This window comes from Herpailurus yagouaroundi, unplaced genomic scaffold, assembly GCF_014898765.1.
Source record: "Herpailurus yagouaroundi ecotype Mexico unplaced genomic scaffold, PumYag 250, whole genome shotgun sequence".
Lineage (NCBI taxonomy): Eukaryota > Metazoa > Chordata > Mammalia > Carnivora > Felidae > Herpailurus > Herpailurus yagouaroundi.
In genome coordinates, this window is record NW_024412467.1 from 18,845,538 (window position 1) to 18,865,725 (window position 20,188).

The following is a 20,188-nucleotide window of genomic DNA, read 5'->3' on the forward strand; positions in this document are numbered from 1 at the left end:
TCCATGTTGGCCATGTAGAACCTGCTTGGGATTTTCTCTCTCTCCCTCTCTCTCTGCCCCTCCTGTGAGCTCTCGCTCTCTCAAATAAATAAACTTAAAAAAAAAGAGATGGGGCCCCTGGGTGGCTCAGTCAGTTAAGCACCTGACTTCAGCTCAGGTCATGATCTCACGGTTCACGAGAGCACAGCTCACGCTGGGCTGTGTGCTGACAGCTCAGCCTGGAGCCTGCTTCAGATTCTGTCTCCCTCTCTCTCTCTGCCCTCCTCTGCCCACACCCTGTCTCTCTGTCTCTCAAAAATGAATAAATGTTAAAAAAAAGTTTTTGTTTTTGTTTTAAAGAGAAATACTTAGTGCTCAAGTGTTAATTTCCATAACTTTCTTTCCCACGTTTTCATGATAGCATTTTTGCTATAAATTTGTGTATTAGGTATAATGGCATCTTTAATTTTTTTTTTTTATTTGGATGAAGCCATTTTTTAGTTACCTTTCTGTGTGTATAGTCTGGTTTCTGGACTGTATAACTAATACTCTTATGTAAATGGCTAGGTTTTTTTGTTTGTTTTGAGAGCAAGACTAAAGAAGGAATTGAATCACTTTCTTCCAAACAGTTTTGCTGCAAGTACTCCAGGGACAAAGTTTGAGGTTGTTGTTGGCTTAAATGAGATTTTATGTTCTTGTTTTGTTTTACCTGTGCCGTCTGTTTAAAAAGTGTGTGTAGGTAACAATGCAGCAATCTGCCTGCCTACATTGAATGTTTTAGTAATTATCTTGAATTTTGTTTGATGTAGAAAACTTATTCTTTAAAGTTCGTTTCCCAAAGAGAAAGAAAAATTGTATAAATAGAAGTTCTTGCTTGGTCCACCAGTTGTATAACAACATATGAAGCTTTATAGCAGAGGAAAAGGTCTTTAAAACCTGAAAACAAATAACTGTTGCAAAGATTTATTACTTATAATTTATTCTTTTTTTTTTTTAATGTTTTATTTATTTTTGAGAGAGTGTACACACACACATGGGCGGAGGAGGGGCAGAGTGAGAGGGAGACAGGATCTGAAGAGGGCTCTGTGCTGACAGCAGAGAGCCCTGTGCAGGGTTTGAACTCACAAACTGCGATTGTGACCTGAGCCGAAGTCAAACACTTAACCCATTGAGCCACCCAAGCCCCCCCCCCCTATTGTTTATTCTTTATAATTAGTGTTAGACATGACTTTTCTCTTTTAATTAATAAAATACTTAAGTAAGGGTATGTTTTTAAAACTATTTGTTTAAGATATATAAATTAGGTAACTTAATAGGTCTTTTTAAAATTACTGTGAACAACATAATAGAACTTCTTTAAAATGATGTTTTTATGCTTTTTTAGCGCAAGAGACCCATACAGAAGGTAGAAATGGGTACATCAAGTCAGAATGATGTTGACATGAGTTGGATTCCTCAGGAAACTTTGAATCAGATCAGTAAGTACTCTTATAAATGTGGCTGGAAATTTTTTCTCTTAAATGGAAGTCAAATTAAGTATTTTAGATTTAAAAACACTTGGTCAGTTCTACTTAACACTCATCTTTTCCATTGCTTGTATAGAATCTAGTATGATTAGTAAACACTTAAAAATTTTTTTTCTGAGTAGTATTTTTATGCTTTAATTTAGAATGCTTCCATATCTGCAGTTTAATCTACAAATGTGTGAATTCTCTGTATTCCTAATCTTTTCCTATCTCTTTTTTTCTGTTGCTTCAGTGCAGAGTAGAAGAGGTGAGGCAATTAATTTTTTTAATGGTGTTTGCTATGTATAGTTTTGGGGAGGTTGTATAGCATATGAATACAGTACATTTAATGAGTAATGGAACAGTTTTTTATAGCACTATATTTATTAGAAAAACTAATTACCCACTGCAGTTTGAAAGAATAAACCTAAAATATTGCTTGGTGGTTTACCTAACATATTTCAGCTTTATCACATATGCAATTAGTTAAAATATTAATCTTTTTTTTTAAATTTTTTTTTCAACGTTTTTATTTATTTTTGGGACAGAGAGAGACAGAGCATGAACGGGGGAGGGGCAGAGAGAGAGAGGGAGACACAGAATCGGAAACAGGCTCCAGGCTCCGAGCCATCAGCCCAGAGCCTGACGCGAGGCTCGAACTCACGGACCGCGAGATCGTGACCTGGCTGAAGCCGGACGCTTAACCGACTGCGCCACCCAGGCGCCCCAAAATATTAATCTTTATAGATATTTTTTCTTCAGCTGTAAATGGGCTTTTAAAAAAAATTTATTGTAAAAGTAGTATGGCTTCATATTAAGAACATTATAATAATAGGGGCATCTGGGTGGCTCACTTGGTTAAGCATCTGACTCTTGATTTCGGCTCTGCTCATGATCTCACGGTTGGTGAGTTTGAGCTTCACATCGGGCCCTGCAATGTGGAGCCTGCTTGGGATTCTCTCTCTCCCCACCCCCCTGTGCCCCTACCCTGCTCACGTTCTTTCAAAATAAATAAACTTAAGAAATTAAAACAAAACAAAAACAGTACAGAATGAAAAACTGAGATCACCTTCTCACTCCACTAATTTCTTTTTCTTTTTCTACAAGTAATTGTTCTAAGTATTTTCTGTACATTTACCAGTGCATATGGCTATTGTTTCTGTGAATATTGTACACAGATGGCATAATGCTACGTGCACTGTACTAGAATCCCAAGTTTTCGTATGTTGGATATTTTTTTTTATGATACTTATTTACCTCGTTTTTAACAGCTGGATAGTATTCCTTTATGTAAATGTGTCATGATAAATTAAACTTGTTCTCTGTTGAAGGATGTTTTAATTCCAGATTTTCATTCTTAATTTAAAACTATAATGAATATTTTTATATAAATTTATGGGATAATTTATCATTTTTTTTTAATTGAGGTAATTGACATACAACATTATATTAGATTCAGATGTACAGTGTAGTGGTTCACTATTTGTATATATTGTGAAATGATCACAGTAAGTCTTGTTACTGGCCCCACACAGTTAAAAGTCTTTTTTTTCTTGTGATAAGAACTTTTAAGATGTTTAAATATACAATACAGTATTAACAACTATAGACACCATGGTATCCATTATACCCCCATAACTTATTTTATAAAGCTGAAAGTTTGTGCCTTTTGACCCTCTTCTCCTTTCACCGACCCCGCTATCTGGAATAGATAATTCCTTAAAAGTAGAATAGTTAGGTCTAAGATTATATACATTTTTTTTAATGGAAAAAGCTCTTTCCCTCCCAAAAGATAGCGTCCGTTTATGTTCTCAGCAGTGTACAACATTGCCTGTTTCTTTTCTACTCTCACGAGTCTTTCTCAGGCATTAAATATTATCAAATGTTTTAATCTGGTGGTATGATACAAAATGGGATCATTGTTTTTCATTGACAATTAAGAATGAGATTTGAGGGGCACCTGGGTGGCTCAGTTGGTTAAGCGTCTGACTTCGGCTCAGGTCATGATCTCACAGTTAGTGAGTTCGAGCCCTGCATCAGGCTTTGTGCTAACAGCTCAGAGCCTGGAACCTGCTTCAAATTCTGTGTCTCCCTCTCTCTCTCTGCCCCTCCCTGCTCGCTCTCGCATGCTCTCTCTCTCTCTTTCTCTCAAAAATGATAAATAAACATTAAAAAAATTAATAAAAATTAAAAAGTAAGATTTGACTTCTTTATACATATATAGCCACTTATTATTTTTTTTGTGAATGAGCTATTTGTGTCCTTCCTGGGTTTACAAATTGAATTGTTTTCATGTGTATTACTTTCAGGGAACGTTCTCTATTGAAACATAATTATGGTAGGGTAGGTGCTTTATTAAAAGTGGGTACAAAGTAACAGCATAGGAGGGGCTTTCATTCTCTAGGAGAGAGTAGGAGAATCATTCATAAAAGTTGACTTTTGACCAACCAGAGTCTTGAGTTAGATGAGAAGGAATCTTCAGAGTTTTATGTGCTATGCCAAGGATTTGGCTTTTCTTCTTGGTAAAAGGCAGCCATCAGATACTTTGAAGCAGAGAAATAAACATTTATATTTTTAAAGGAAATTGTAATAGTTTTGTGGTGTATAGTTTAGCAAGCAGGAACTACTAGAAATAGGGATACCGGTTAGGTGAATTCCATAAAACATCTGAGAAATCCTTAGGGCCTAAGCTAAAGCAGTAGTGATGCAGAGTAAAATAAACTGGAAAGATATTTCAGAATTGGAGGGAATTGGCCTTTGGGTGACTTTTTGGATGTTTTAGGGAGGAAGGAGGAAAAAGTACTTGTGAGTTTTAGGCATCTGGGTGGAAGATGATCCCATTAATGTTAGGGAATATAGGAAGAGCAGCGAACATGCATGAGGGGTGAGGAGTTGGAACTAGATCTGTTGAGTGTGAAAGCCAAGATAAGGATATCCAGTAAGTTATTTGAAAGTTGTATTTAGAGCACAGGTGGATCAAGATTTGGAGATGTTGATGGGTGCCTGGCTGGCTCAATAGGTGGAGCATGCAGCTCTTGATCTCAGGGTTGTAAGTTTGAGCCTCATGTTGGGTGTAGAGATTACTTAAAAATCTTAAGACAGGTGCCTGGGTGGCTCAGTCTGTTAAACATTCTACTCCTGATTTCTGTTCAGGCCATGATCTCATGGTTCCTGAGTTCAAGCCCTGCAACAGGCTCAGCACTCTCAGTGGGATTCCCTCTTCCTCCCTCTCCCTCTCCCTCTCGTCTCCCTCTCCCTCTCCCTCTCATCCCCCTCATCCCCCTCATCTCCCCCTCGTCTCCCCCTCGTCTCTCCCTCGTCCCCCGCCTCGTTCCCCCCTCGTCCCCCCCTCGCCCCCCCTTGCCCCCCTCACCCTCCTCGCCTCCCTCCCCCTCTCAAAAATGAGTAAACTTGAAAATAAAGTCTTAGAAAAAAGATTTGAAGTCATTGAATATATAGCATAGGTGGTAGTTGAGGTCCCATGAAATAATGTCTTTAAATTTAAATAAATCTTTAGATAATCTTTTCTCTTTAAGGACAAATTTTCCCCATTATCCTGACGTTCATTATAGCAAAAGATGGAATTGGGTTGTACAGTAGACTGTGGTATCTTTATAATGCATCAGAATTACTTGTAAAGTCTGGTATGTTAAAATACAGGCTCTTCAAAAGTAATTAAATTTTAAGTGTCTTACATGGAATTAGCTGAAACTAATTTGAAAAGTATTAAAAGTTATAATTAAAAACTAAAGTCACCGTAACAGCTGTGGAGCCACCTCTCCAAAAGAATTCTTTCATGACAAATAGATTGGGAGAGTTAGTTTTATAATATCTTTCTTCCTGACATTATTATTCATGAGCTTTAAAGCTGGGAATGATTATACTTCAAATCATTGATAATTGTATTTTAATCAGCAAGTGTCAAGTATTTAGTCTTTCACGATACTCTGCTAGGTCATGAGTGGTATGTTGAAAAGAATATTACTGTTTTTTCAGAAGTTTACATTTCTACTTGAAAATAAAGCACACGTATGAAATATTTGAGTAATCCAAGGTAGTATATGATATGTGCTAGAAGGAGTTACATGGTATGGACAACTTACAAGTTAGGAAAGAGGACCATATTAGAATCTAGGGAAACCTTGTTGAAGGAGAGAATTGAACTGTTGAGTGCCTCCTTGTACTGGGCATTCACTCTGCAAGGTGAGGTGCTATCCCTCTATTTACTGATGAGACACTGTTACTGAGGAAAAGTAACCTGCCAAGATCCACAGCTGGATTTGTCTCATTCTGAAGCCCACGTACTTTTTCAGGAAGACTTAATACTCAAAGATGGGTAGAGTTGGGACGTCGAGGTGGCTCAGTTAAGCATCTAACTTCAGCTCATGATCTCACGGTTTGTGAGTTCAAGCCCCAACTGTGCTGACAGCTCAGAGGCTGGAGCCTGCTCTGGATTCTGTGTCTGCTTCTCTCTTTGCCCCCCCCCCCCCACTGCTTGGGCATGTTTTTTCTCTCTCTTTTTCTAAAAAAAAAAACATTAGAAAAAATATTAAAAATAAATATATAAATAAAAATTAAAAAGGTGGGTAGAGTTAAAGTCACTAAATATTTTTTAGTACTTGTCTTTCTTCCTCAAAATCTGATTGTCCAGCTGAGTTTGTTTTAGGACCACGTCTTACTACCAAAAGACACTTGTATTATTCCTTCTCTTTTTCTTTTATTATTTATTTCTAAAAACAAAAATAACCCTTTTTAGTGTTTTTTTTTTTTAAGTTTTCATTGTTGTTTTGGGGGGTTTTGTTTGTTTGTTTACTAATTTCTACACCCAACATGAGACTTGCACTCACGACTCAGATCAAGAATTGCATGCTCTTCTGACTGAGCCAGCCCAGGGCATCCCAATTATTTGCCCTTTTAGAGTGCAGGTTGTTTGTTTGTTTGTTTGTTTGTTTTCTATACAGATACAGTGACACACACTACCTCAAAAAAATTTTCAATTTGCAAAGAAATAACCTTTTCCTGACAGAAATAACATCACATTTAAAGAATTATGAATTACTTTGTTAATAATCATGTTGAAATTTCTTCAGTTGTTTCAAAAATACCTTTTATAGCTGGTTTTCCAATATAGGATGATGCATTGCATCTGTTTGTTCTGTTTCTTAAGTCTTTTTTAATTTATAGCAGCTCAAGAGATGGCCGCTTGTCCTCTGGAAAAGGACTTCTCACACTTTATTTTTAAAAATTTTTTAAAGTTTATTTATTTTGAGAGAGAGTAAGCGTGTGAGCAGGGGAGGGGCAGAGAGAGAGGGAGAGAGAGAATCCCAAGCAGACTCCATGCTGTCAGCCCAAAGCCAGGGCTTCCCAAATTTTGTGTGCAAGATCACTTGAAAATCTTATGCAGTTTTGGATTCAGTTGTTCTAGGGTGGGGCCTAAATGTCAGTGTTCTAATAGGCTCCCAGATGATGCCAGTGCTGCTGACCCATTGATCACACTGAGGGAATGAGACTCTAAAAAATCCCTTGTTCCAGATTTCTCTGATTGTTTTCTCCTGGTGTGTTTTAGCTAACATTTCTTTTAACTTGGAAGACTAATTTATAGGTTTGATTAGATTTAAATTAATCATTTTTGGCTGATATGTCATAACTTAAAAGTACTTTTCCCCGTATCACATCAAGAAACCGTATCTGATTAGTGATGCTAAACTGAGCACTAGATTAGGGTGGTAGCCACATGATCGTTCCATGTAACCAGGATCGGATAGGTCTTTTTTGCTTGCAACCTAGAAGTTACCTGTATACTATCACTTTGACACGCACCAATGTCCAGTTCTCTAAACCATTCACCATTTGATATTCCTTTCCTGAATCAGTAATGTTTCAGAAGTTGTGATGATTTTTAATTGAAATTTGTTTAATTTTTACTAACTGCTATTGTTTTGTAAAGTAAAGCTTTCTTTCATCAACTGGGACTTTTTGGTTACCTTAAAAGGACAATTCCTATTGAAAAAGCAGGCTAAATGCTTAATTCTTATCTTTATTTTCCAATTTTCAAAGAGTTGGTTTAAAAGCCACCCAAATGGTGACAGATGAGTTTTTCCTAATTCTCCTTTTTGACTATCATGTATAGACTCGGGTTTTCATAGAATCTGTGGATTTTAGTCAACTGTATTCTTTTTGATGCTCAAATTGTTAGAGTTTTGACTACTGGTTGCCTTTTTGAACTACCTCCAATCTTACCCTTTTGAACTTTGAATGATCCCTTACTTGTTGGCTCAAGAAGATAATCTAGACATTTTGTACTTTCTCTACCTTAGGCATGGAGCAAGCTGTTTCTCCAAGGACCCCTGGATGATACTTAAAAATGAAAATCTGGACATTAGGGATGTTCTTGACATTGGATAACATGGTTTCTAGGCCCATTCTGTGAACTGAGCTAGAAAATATCTATTTTTTCAAATCCCCAAATCATATTGATATTTTCAGTTCAATTTTTAATAGTATTTTTACTTAATTTTGTATGCTTGTATTTCTCTTATACTTGGTTCCTTACAGCAATAGTTCTCAAACTGTAGCCCTCCCCAGAACCACCTGAATTGCCTCTTCCCCTTGCTAGGCCCCACCCCCTAGAGTTTCCAATTGAGTAGGTCTGGGGTGAGGCCCAAGAATTTGCATATCTGTATTTTCAGGTGACTTTGAAGCTACTGGTCCAGACCATACTTTGAGAGCTACTCTTAGAACATGCTTTTCTCATACTTTGAGAGCCACTCTTAGAACATGCGTTTCTCAGAGTAAAGGGGTTGAGACAAATGGAAGATACTTTAGGTTGAAAAAATAGCCATTTCTTTCAGAGATGGTACATGTACTTTGCATATTTGAGGATAAAATGGAGAACACCAAGAGAAACTTTGAAGATCATGGAGCAGGAGGTGTGCATGGAAGCAGAAGGTCTCTCAAGCTTTGAGGAATTACCTTTGGGGAGTGGTAGTGTGAGGGCAAGCGAGTGTAAGGGGCCAGCATTTATTTTGGAAGATTTTTCTCCATCTCACCAGAACATAAAGGAAAGAGAGGTGTGGTTTTAAACAATTTGAGCCTGTTCCTAATAAGGTTTTTTTTTTTTTTCTTTTTAATTTTTTTAACGTTTATTCATTTTTGAGAGAGCACAAGTAGGGGAGTGGCAGAGAGAGAGGGAGACACAATTGGAAGCAGGCTCCAGGCTCTGAGCTGTCAGCACAGAGCCCGATGAGGGGCTGGAATCCAGAAACTGCAAAATCATGACCTGAGCCAAAGTTGGATGGTTAACTGACTGAGCCACTCAGGTGCCCCTAATAAGTTTTTTTTATGAAGGGCAGGGTGGGCATTTTCAGATCAGGCCCATTTACTGAATATCATTAACATATTTTAGTGTTTTTTGTTTTTTCAGTTAACTGATTTTTTCATATACTTTAGGTTTTACTCTTAAAAGCTAAAATATTTTGATCTTAAATATTTTGTTGGATTTTTAAAAATAGTTTTTTAGGGTTTTGGGTAGGGAGGGTTGTAAGAGAAGTGTTTTTTCTTTGATGGCTGAAAAGCATCATTATGCACATTAGTTATTGTTTTTTAGTGAAGTAAAATGCTGCTCTCTAGGCCGTTGAGGTATTCGGAGCCATTTTCCCAAAAGCTGAATGTTTTTAGGCCACTATCTTAAGTCTGTTTCTCATTTATATGCTTCTTTTTAAATTTTTCGTTAATGTTATTTATTTTTGAGAGAAGGCAGGTTGGGGAGGGGCAGAGAGAGAGGAAGACACAGAATTCAAAGCAGGCTCCAGGCTCTGAGCTGTCAGCACAGCCCAATGCGGGGCTCGAGCCCACAAATGGTTTGATTATGACCGTAGCTGAAGTCGGATGCTTAACAAACTGAGCCACCTAGGCACCCTCTCATTTATCTGCCTCTTAACTTTGATGTGCTAGGTAGGTGATGGAGGTCTTTAGACTTGAGACTCCATTAAGCTGAGTTGGCTGCCTTACTGGAGTCAGATTGTTGTGTGTTGAAATAGGCATTGCAGTTCCTCTGAGGCACTTTTTCCTGTATTCTCATATTTAAAACCCTGCTGCAGGTGGTTGAAATTGTTGGAAGTCAGTAATCACCACTTCACATCTGCATAGTAACAGCTGTATTCGCACAGATGGCTCTTAGATTCTGAAGTACTTTTTGAATCCTCAAATGTCACATTCAGCATATTGTTTATTTTAAAATATTATCTAGGGGTTCGTGGGTGGCTCAGTTCTTTAAGCATCTGACTTCAGCTCAGGTCATGATCTCACAGTTCGTGAATTCAAGCCCCATGTCGGGGTATGTGCTGACAACTCAAAGCCTGGAGCCTGCTTCGGATTCATTCATTCATTCATTCATTCTCTCTCTCTCTCTCTCTCTCTCTCTCTCTCTCTCTCTCTCTCTCCCTCTCTCCCCTCCCCCCTCCTCCTCCCTCCCACTCTCTCTCTCTTTCCCCCTCCCCTGCTCGCACTCTGTCTCTCAAAAATAAATTTAAAAAAGAAACATAAAATATTATCTAGTAATTGGTCAGTTGTCTGAAGGCAGTAGTTTAGTCTGACCTTTCTGAAATCTGATGAAAGTTGTAGACTTCTTCAGAAAAATGCTTCTGTGCTCAGTTTTAGGTGAGTTGAGCCTCCCCAAATGCATCATTAACTAACCTGTTTTAATAAAGTACTAAGATCAGTTTTCACGGGATTTGTAGACTCAGTCTTAATATTTCATAGTCATTAACATTTAAGCACATTTTAGAAAAAATTTAGTTGCTAAATATTCTCGATAAACATTTACTATATATTTTTAAAATATGGTTATGGTGATCTGGTAATTTTAGAAAATAAAAATTAAGATATTGTAGGTGGATTTTTTTTTCATATCATTCTTCATGAGATGCTTACAAATGAACCCCATACTTTGGTGTTAAATACCTTTTTTTTTTTTTTAAGCTGTAAAAATAATTATAATTTGTAACATATTCCCCAAAGAGCTTATCTTCCTAATATGTAAAGGGCTCCTAGAAAATAAAAAGGGTAGTGGTCAGAGAGAAGACAGCTTTTTTAAAGAAACATAGGTGATGCTTACTGGTTGGACATAGACACCACCAATTTAGCTATTGTTTAGTAGACTCCGCTAAGAATCTAATGTAAGAGATAAAGAGAGGGATGCCTGGGTGGCTCAGTCAGTTAAGTGTCCAACTCTTGATTCTGGTTCAGGTCATGATCTCACAGTTTGTGAGTTCTAGCCCTGCATCAGGCTCTGCACTGGCAGTGTGAGGCCTGCTTGGGCTTCCCTCTTTCCCTCTCTCTCTGGCGCGGCGCCCCCCAAATGTGCACACCTGCTCTCAAAGTAAATGAACATTGTAAAAAAGGAGATAAAGAGAAAAAAGTACAAAGATAATACTTAGGTCTGCATGATGGTTTTGGTATTGATCATCTGTCTAAAAATTTCCTTTAATCTGCTGCTGCTTCCAGGAAAATGTATGAAATTGCCAAAAATTATGCAAACTGCATGTCTGCATTTATAAATATTAATTTGTAACCAATATACATGTTTTTGAGCTGCAAACTTCATACCTCTTAATAGTACTTCTAAAGTGTTTACTTATGCATGTATAAGCATATTCATTGTAGAGTTTAAGAAGATTATACTTGGTGGCTTCAGTATTCTAGTAACCAAGATTAGGTCTTTTCCCATCCTGGTTGCTTGAAGTTTTGTTTTAATTGAGTTACTTCTTGAAGGATTATTTTAAAGGTTATTTTAAAAACCTATACTAGGTTATTATTAGGGTATTTTTGCATGTGTGTGTGTGTTTTCTTTTTTTAACTTACTGGTAAAGCTGAAGGAAAATGCTTTTTAAAGGTCTTTTGAATCCATTGTACTTAAAATAAGCAAGTTAAAAACTTTCTCTTTTCTTCCAGATAAAGCTTCACCAAGAAGGTTGCCCAGGAAACGGGCACAGAAGAGATCAGTGGGATCTGATGAGTAAATGTTCCTTTGTGCAACAATTCAGTCTTTACTTAACCTGCCCTAATGTTTTTCGGCCTGATGGGAATTAGTGCAGAGAAGCCATATCACCATAGAAGGCAACTACTACTTATGTGTGGACTGAGCAATCAGAGTCTGTGGCGATAATATTACTGAAAATGCACTGCATTCATTTTTCTAAAGTAACAAATTTGGTTTTTTTTAAGCCATTAAAATCTATGTGTGTGCGTGTGTATGTATGTGAGCAGTTGGTCTTACCAGAATCATTGTTGAACTACCTGAAGCATGCCTTTAGAATACTGAATATAATGATGTTGTCTCTTTTTGACATTTTCTGATATTTCCCCCCAAAACTTAATGAATATTTGTCCAATATGATTGTAGATGTCCTGCTTTTAGACTGTTTTAAAGGAAACTGTTTTTTAGAATTGCTCAAATCCCAGTTGATGGCACAAATTACTGTTTTGTTCTGGTTGCTGTTTTACAACTAGTATTCTAAAGGCACACACAGGAGTAGCTGCTTTTTAGCAATAGAATTGTTTTGGTATTTTTGCTGCTGTTTACTATAATGCGCACCTTCAGAAAACTTCCCAAATGAGTCCAAGGAATTTGGGGATTTCTAGCAACAAAATTGTGAAGCATGAGAAATCTGCTGATTTTGATATATAAAACCAGCCCCGCCCTCTTTTTGTTTTTGTTTTTGTTTTTACAAAAAAAAATGGTACATTTGTGGGAACTGAGTTGTGTTATCCATCGTTTTCTCTCTGACCCAGGAGGTAGCTCTGCAGTGATTTTAGACCTCCTTAAGTTGTCATTTTGTTTTTTTAAGAGATCATTTTTTCCCCCTTAATTAGAAGTATCTTGCTTTTAGAAAAATTGCCTTGGTCTACAGACTAAGCAAAAAGTCAGTTTATAGGGGCAGAGATATATTACAAGTAATACTAATCTGTTAAAAAAAGATGAGTTGGATATTTTTTTAAGTAGCTAACCAGTTGGTTCTTACCTAATCTTTTGGGTATTTTGGTTGTTCAGAAGCATTTATTTTTTTAGTTAATCTAAAGAATCCCAAAGTTTTAAAGCACTTAAGATCTCAACCAAAATTAAATTGGACTTCATAAAACCCTATTAGAGTCACTCTTGTCATAGGTAGTAAATAAAGTTTGGCATTATTGTCAGACTGGAAAAAGGGTAAAGTAAAATAGATGAACAAATAAGAGGCTTTTCCTCTCTGTCTTTAAGCCATAATCTCCCACGTATATTTCGTATGGAAATGGTAAATGAAATTCTAGTGGCTGTTTAATTCCTGATCGGTCTTTATTACAATGAACTGACCTCTCCTCCCCTCTTCGTTATAATCCCCACTCACGTCCATGCAAAACAACAGCAAAACAAGACACACAGACAAAAAAATCTTTCCAGGTTCTTTAAGTATTTAAACATCTGAGCCAAAGCCAGAATAGAATAGAAGTTACTGTATAGTTGTTAATCACTTTGCAAGTAGGGGCTAAGGTGTCAAATTATCTATATTGGCATTGCTGAACTATAAACTTTCTATACCTGTAATATAAAGTGTTTGAGTTTTTAATTGGGCTGTATGATCAATAGCTTATTTTGAAAAAGCTCTATGAGCTGTAAAAACTGCATGTTTTTTGTTTAATGTAATATAGGAGACCCTCCACCTTCTCAAGGAATATATTCCAAAACATTGTTTTGTGAATTTCTAAGTTTGTGAAACTACTAGAACATAATGCGATGAGGTGTAATTACAAAATTTAAATGGCTTCTAGAGAGTTTTATTGACTACTTGGTGATACTTAGGCAGTGGCAAAGCTACACTGAGTTACAGATGCCAGCCCTTCGGCCTCCTAAGTAATTTGCCTTACATACTAGCCTTTCCACTGCTGAGGTTCCGATCAGTGCCTCAGAAATCATTTGTCATGTTTCATTTTTTAGCATAGATTGGGAACAGTTGAAATCCTTTAAATCCTCAGCTGCCAGGGGTCTTCTATAGTATCAGTATGTGTTTAGCAGAAACTAACTCCATAATGAATGGAATTCAATTCCACACATGGTTTGTTCAAGCACACTTAATAAGTAGCCTATTTTTTAAATGTCTTTTTTAAATGTAAATATTTGGATGAAGTTTTTAAAGTTTGTTTTGATATATTCATTTGCTACACCAACCATGGTTTCAGAATTCACCTTTTGAGCAAATTGGTTTCAGAATCTGTGAAATGAACCAAGAATCTTGTATATCAAACCTGTTACCCAGACATGTGAGAATAATGTGTTCATAAAGCATGGATCTCGCTTTGGTTGTATAGCTTCATTCATTCATTTCATGGTCTCACATAGTGACTTTTAAGACTTCCCCCTGCCTTCTTGAACCCTCTGAGGTGTTGTCTGAGGAGGGGCGGGGTGGGGCGGGAATGGGACCTGCAAGGTCCTGAGGAAGATAGAACTTAGAAGAAAAGGAGCATGGGCTTGGTTTTAGTGAAGTTTTTAATTTCATATAAGCTTCAGAAAATAGTGACTTTGATACGGGGAAAAGGCAAATTCAGATCTTAAAACATTAAAAAGTCCACTGCCTTAAGAATGTATTTGCAGTGCATCAGCCTGTACTTGTATTTGCCTCTGTCAATGGTGAAAATGTGACATGGAAATCTTTAATGACTGTTACTTTGGAGGTATAGTAGTAGGTAAATGTAATAATATACAAGTCTCATATAGCATTCATCTTTTGTGGAAGAAAAAAGGTACTTGGTTAGTGCATTTAAATAATGCAGTTTGTTTTTTTTTAACCTTGAACTTGGCAATACACATCATCTCTCACCAAGATTTTGGTAGGTTACAGTCCTTGGGTTTTCAGTCTTCATTTTAGTTCCAAAATTAGATTTTAGCTTAAATTTAAAAATTTAAATCTGTATTTTCAAATATACTTGAAGTAATTTGCCACACTTTTGGACCACATCACTTACAGCTATAAAATCAGTACATTTGCTCTAATTTTACTAAATAAAATCCTACTTGGAACATCTCCACCTTAGTGAAGAGCAGCCTGACATGTCAACCCCTTACTCTTAATTAGCATAAGTGGAATAGGATATTGGGAAGGAAGAAGAAAACTTACCTGACCTGCAGACATCTAAACAGTTTCTTTAGGGGCTCTTATGAACTTTACCAGTTAGTATTTGTAGGATTTTTTTTTAATTTTTCATTTATACAAAAGCCTGAACTTTTGTAGTAACTAATTATGTAACCTGGAGTTTGCCCTTTTTTACATTTTGGAATTATCTGGGAATATGGCTCTGAAGCTCAGGTACCATTTAATGTAGCTGCTTTTTTAAAGGCAGTAGGAAAGGAATTCACTTATTAAACATCAGTGATGGACTGTCCTCTTGGGCCTTTCCATTTATCATCTAATAAACCTTCAGAACGACTCCCTGAGGGAAGATGATTCTCATTTTTATAGAGGGGGAAAAACCAAAACCTGAATTTAAGTAGCTTGCTCAAGGCATTATGTATTGAATTTAGATTCAGAACTTTTTCTGAAACTCCCACATTCTTTCCCCTGACCCATGTTTAAGACGGAATTTTATAAAACCAAGCATTTGGGCAGATTCAGCAACCAGAAAGTTCCAAAAAAACTCAATACTGAATGTATTATGTCTATGCTTGTACTATACAGTAGTATATAAATGCCATTCAACTCTAGAACGCTGTAAAACCCCAGAGTCTTCTCAGCCGTTATATGTCGATTTGTGCATTAGTTTGATGTTTTTGAAATTTTTTATATGATGATTCAGTTATTCACAATACCCTATTTAATCTTTTTAAATTTTTTTTTCAACGTTTATTTATTTTTGGGACAGAGAGAGACAGAGCATGAACGGGGGAGGGGCAGAGAGAGAGGGAGACACAGAATCGGAAACAGGCTCCAGGCTCTGAGCCATCAGCCCAGAGCCTGACGCGGGGCTCGAACTCACGGACCGCGAGATCGTGACCTGGCTGAAGTCGGGCGCTTAACCGACTGCGCCACCCAGGCGCCCCTACCCTATTTAATCTTAATGACACCTCTTAAATGTACTCCTGAGTAACAAAATCATGGTCTTTAAAAATGTTTTCTTTAAGATAGATTTGACGGGATTTTCAAGTTTTAAGGGGTTGAAGATTCATCTTTGTGTAAAGAGATGAGGATGAGGGGCACGTGTGTGTTTCAGTTAAGTGTCTCTTGATTTCGGCTCAGATCATGATCTCACAGTTTTGAGAAGAATCCCCACATCAGGTTCCTAGGTGGACAGTGGAGCCTAACTTAAGATTCTCTCGCTGCACCTCACCTACTTGCATGCATGTACTCTCGAAACAAAACAAACAAACAAATGAAAGTGAAGTACAGTTGACCTTTGACTAATGGGTTTGAAAGGTAGGGTCCACTTATATGTGGATTTTTTTCAATAAATAGTGCTGTAAATGTATTTCCCCTTATGGTTTTCTGTAAAAAACTTTTTTGATGTTTCATTTTTGAGAGAGACAGCGTATGAGTGGGGCAGGGGCAGAGAGAGAGGCACAGAATCTGAAGTAGGCTCCAGGCTCTGAGCTGTCAGCAGAGAGCCTGACATGGGGCTTGAACCCACAAACTGAGATCATGAGCTAGAGTCAGATGCTTAACTGACTGAGCCATCCAGGCGCCCCTCCTCTTATGATTTTCTTAACCTTTTTTCTAAAGCTTTATTATAGGGATATAGTATATAATATACAAATATGTGTTAATTGACTATATTATTGGTAAGGGTTCTGGTCAGCAGTAGGCTGATTAGTACTTAATTTTGGCAGATATTTTAGAGTTAAGTTTTTGGAATTACTCAAAAGGTATATGTGAATTTTTTAATGCATGGGAATTGGCAACCCAAACCCTGCATTCAGGGGTGGACTATTCATTCTTGGGTTATACAAGTACACAAAATTGGGATTGTAGGTTAGGCTTGTGTCTTCTATCTATTCAAGTAGGGATTTTGCTTAGTGGGCATCATGGAGCATTAAAAAGAAAATCCCATGTCCTCTAGAAAACATGAAGGACAGCCCGTATGTAGACTTCTGTTGTAGTACCTATGTCAGTTTATCACTGTGTTGCTTTTCCCTCTGCTAGACTGAGTTCCGCATCTTGTTTGCCTTTTATCCCCAATTTCTAGCTTGCAGTTGTCATGTGGAAACCACAAGGTTTAAAGAAAGTATGAGAAAGTGTGGGCCAATTTTCAATTTGTCAACTCTTCCATGGGATTGTGTTCAGAGGTATTTCTGGTGATAACCCAATATCATTGGCAATTGTCAGGTTGAACAAGGACAGATGGTATGGTATGCTAGTGTTGGGATTAGGGTGTGGTCCACCATGGCCACTAGCCAATGGTGGCCTTGAGAAAGCAGCTCATCTCTGAAGTCTTGATGTGTTCTTTATAAATTTTTTAAATTTTTTAAATTGAGAGATACTCAAAGTATCAGTCCCAAATTGTCTGATTGTGTTACCTACGAACCCTTACTTAATACAGTATTATTAAATGATTCTTCGTAAATTTTGTTGACTTAGCAAAACGAAAAAGAACTAAGGTACAGAATGGACCGCCTAGAGGCTGCCTGAAGTTCGAATCCTAGCTCTGTCTTAATTGGAGCAAGTCGTATCACCTCATTGGCTTCAGTTTTGGGTACCGACCTTTTGGAGTTGTTTAGCAGTTCAGAACAACATAGCCTGGCACACCAGAAGCTATGGAAGTGATTGCTGTTGCTGTCGCAAAGCGCCACGATGTAACGTCCCATGACGCGTATGCGCGGTGGTGTACCAGGCACTTTTTGGACTTCTCTGTGGAGTAATATAGTTAAATCTGTATGGGAAAGCTAAATCCTGGTGGTTTTTTAAGCTAAAGAGTGAAAGTCTTAAGGCGGACATGTAATGTGGCCAGCGCTCCACATTTAACAGTGAACCAGAGTAGTGGGGCTGGCACTGGGAGTGCTGTTGTAATCTCTTGGAGCCTGCACATCAAGCTGAGAATTCTGTCTTTCAGAACCCTTGGAGTGGCTACAGGTTTTCCAGCACTGGTGGCAGTGCTTTTCAAAACATTTTTGAAAGCCCTCAGAATTTCTTTGAGCTTCACACCGAGCCACCCAAAGAAAATCAGTCATGTTTGTGGATCTTCAGAAATCTATTTGATCGTCCGTTTTACATGTCAAAATAGGTGCTCAGGCTCTAAAAGCATTTTAGAAAGGGGTAGGAGAAATATTTTAGTCAAGAATAGTGTTCAGATTGAGCAAGTATATATATATAATATATATATTATATATATAATATATATGTACACACACACATATATACACACATGTATGTATATATGTACACATGTATATATGTGTGTACATATATATATGTATATACTCACACATATATACACACATACGTATATATATACACACACATCAAACATCTGTGTTCTTCTATACATTCTTAATACAACTATCCTAGATAACTGCATTATCTGTGATGAAACCACTTCAAGTTGCCCACAGGCACCTATGGTGCAGATTTGACCCATTGCTATCTCTAGCTTTACTGGGACAAGATCCGTGAATACTCAGACAGGGAGCACGTTCACATTCACGCACAAAATATGCTTACCTGTGTTCTAGTTTCATTGCTTAGGATTGGCTGATAGTTTCTCTGAGGTTAGATATGTTCTGTGTTTTTTTTGTGCTGTCACAGCCAGAAGTCAAGATGGATTTATAAATACTCTGGACAGTGGCTCTTTTAAAAAGACCTGTAGAAGATTTAAAGCAGTTGGTTCTCAGTACACTTGAAAACAGGACTTCATCCCTTGAACTCTTCCGGGCAGTTGATGATTAGAGTCCTATGTGTTTTAAGGTCTTGAATTTAATGTCTCAAAACTGTTCATAATCGAGTGAACTTTCCATGGCTTAGAAATACTGGTTGTGTATTTGAATTCGCCCCTACAAGCTGCTGGCACTCTGTGTCTTCACTAAGTGGGAAAATAAGATCTAGAGGGGGCTGTCGGCTGCCTGTCCTGAAGCCGGCCGCAGAGCCCTTCCTAGAGTATTCTCATTTCCAGAACCACCGGTAAGATCCTGTGACCCATGGGGCACTACAGTGCCTTTTCACATGGCTGATGGCCTGATAGATCTGGTTTCGAGGAGGAATCCTGGACGGGCGCTGTCTTGGTTATCTGTGCAGTGAAGACTTTACTGTGCTGATGCTGTCTACACAAAGTGCCCAGAACTGTTATGGGACCTTACTCAACTGTCACCAATCCCATTTCTCAGATTCTTGAGACTTCTATTTCCAGATGTGCACCTCCTTTCCCATTGTCCTCACCATCTCTGACTTTTTTCTTTTTGTGCCCACCTATACAGAAACCCTCCTGTCTTAAGTCTTTTGCAGGATTCTCTTGCCCCTCGACCTGCATTGCTGTTTATGTTGTTTTCTCTCTTCGTCAAAGTATCTCTTAAGCTATTGGCTTCTTTTTCTTCATTAGGCTTTCAGTCTTTTACATTTCATTCAATTTAGCGTCTGTCCCCACAAACCTGCTCTCAGGATCTCATGGTTCCCTACTTGCCAGCCTTCTGCAACTCAGTTCTCTGGCCTCCACTTGTGCATTTAACCCACTGGCCACCAGGCCCCCCTGCCAATTCCCCTTAGTTCCTGTGATGCTCTTACCTCCTTTACATGTCACCGCTGACTAACCCCAACCTCTGGTCATTGTTCTCTCTGTACTGGCTTTGAATAGCTTTATCTGCTAACTGTGTTTATTACCTCAATCCCCAGCTATTTTCCTCGTGCCCTCCTGCCTGTGATTTCCTGTTCACTTAAACTTTTTATTGTAACCCTGAACAAACATGTCACAGATGTTTATTTACCTGCGTGAATCTCCTCTAACTTCTCACCATTCTCTAGTAACACGACTCTCATTTATCCAGTATTAAATCTTAAAAAGTCCGAGTATAGTCATTTGCACATAAGTATTTAATAAATTCTTAACTAATTTTAGTTCTGCTATGAATTAAATTAGATTACAATTCTGCTTCAAAATCTAACAATTTAAGAACTTCAAAGAAATCTGAACTCATTCATTATAGGCAAAACTACTTCTGTTTCAAAATATTTATTTTAATATTTCCTAATTCATTGCAGGACGTCTTGGGTTTAGTATTTTAATTCCAGTGCTTTCAGACTTGGAAATGTGATTTCTAGCAGTGTATTTTAATCAGGTTATTTATGACACAAACTTTCTTCTGCAGTGTGAGATTTTATTTGGTGACTGTATCTAAGATGTTATCTGGCTGTCTTTTAGGATTCTTCAATGAAAGTTGGCCTGATTAAACCATAACATTCTTGTGCAGCCTTGAGAATGTTCCTGCTGTATGAGTATCTCTTATCACAGTTTTTCCAGTTTGGTAAATTCAAGAACACCCTTTTTCTTTGTTATTTCCATTGGTCTAACCTACTGCCCAAACCGTCTGCTGCATCTTCTAAAATTTACATATCCCTTCATTAAAGCTGATCTCGAAAGTATTTGTATGCAGTAAAAATGTTTCCTAAAGTGCCACTGCATATTACTTCTAGGTCTTAACGATGAGAAGCACGAAATGAATCTAAAACATTAAGCAAAAAAAGGAAAACTACAATATT

At 37.6% G+C, this 20,188-nt stretch overlaps 1 protein-coding gene across 3 annotated transcripts in view; it reads left to right on the forward strand.

Moving 5' to 3' along the window:
* The window catches only part of SSR1 (signal sequence receptor subunit 1), a 41,144-nt gene that overhangs the window by 13,126 nt on the left and 7,830 nt on the right, over positions 1–20,188 (forward strand). The window contains exons 7-9 of one of the 3 annotated variants that reach the window (XM_040460593.1): positions 1,364–1,457; positions 1,738–1,752; positions 11,436–11,499. In XM_040460593.1, coding sequence (XP_040316527.1) covers positions 1,364–1,457; positions 1,738–1,752; positions 11,436–11,499 — 173 coding nt within the window. Of the gene's footprint in view, positions 1–1,363; positions 1,458–1,737; positions 1,753–11,435; positions 13,814–20,188 lie in introns of those variants that run through there. The other 2 variants (XM_040460594.1, XM_040460595.1) reach the window with 2 other exon arrangements.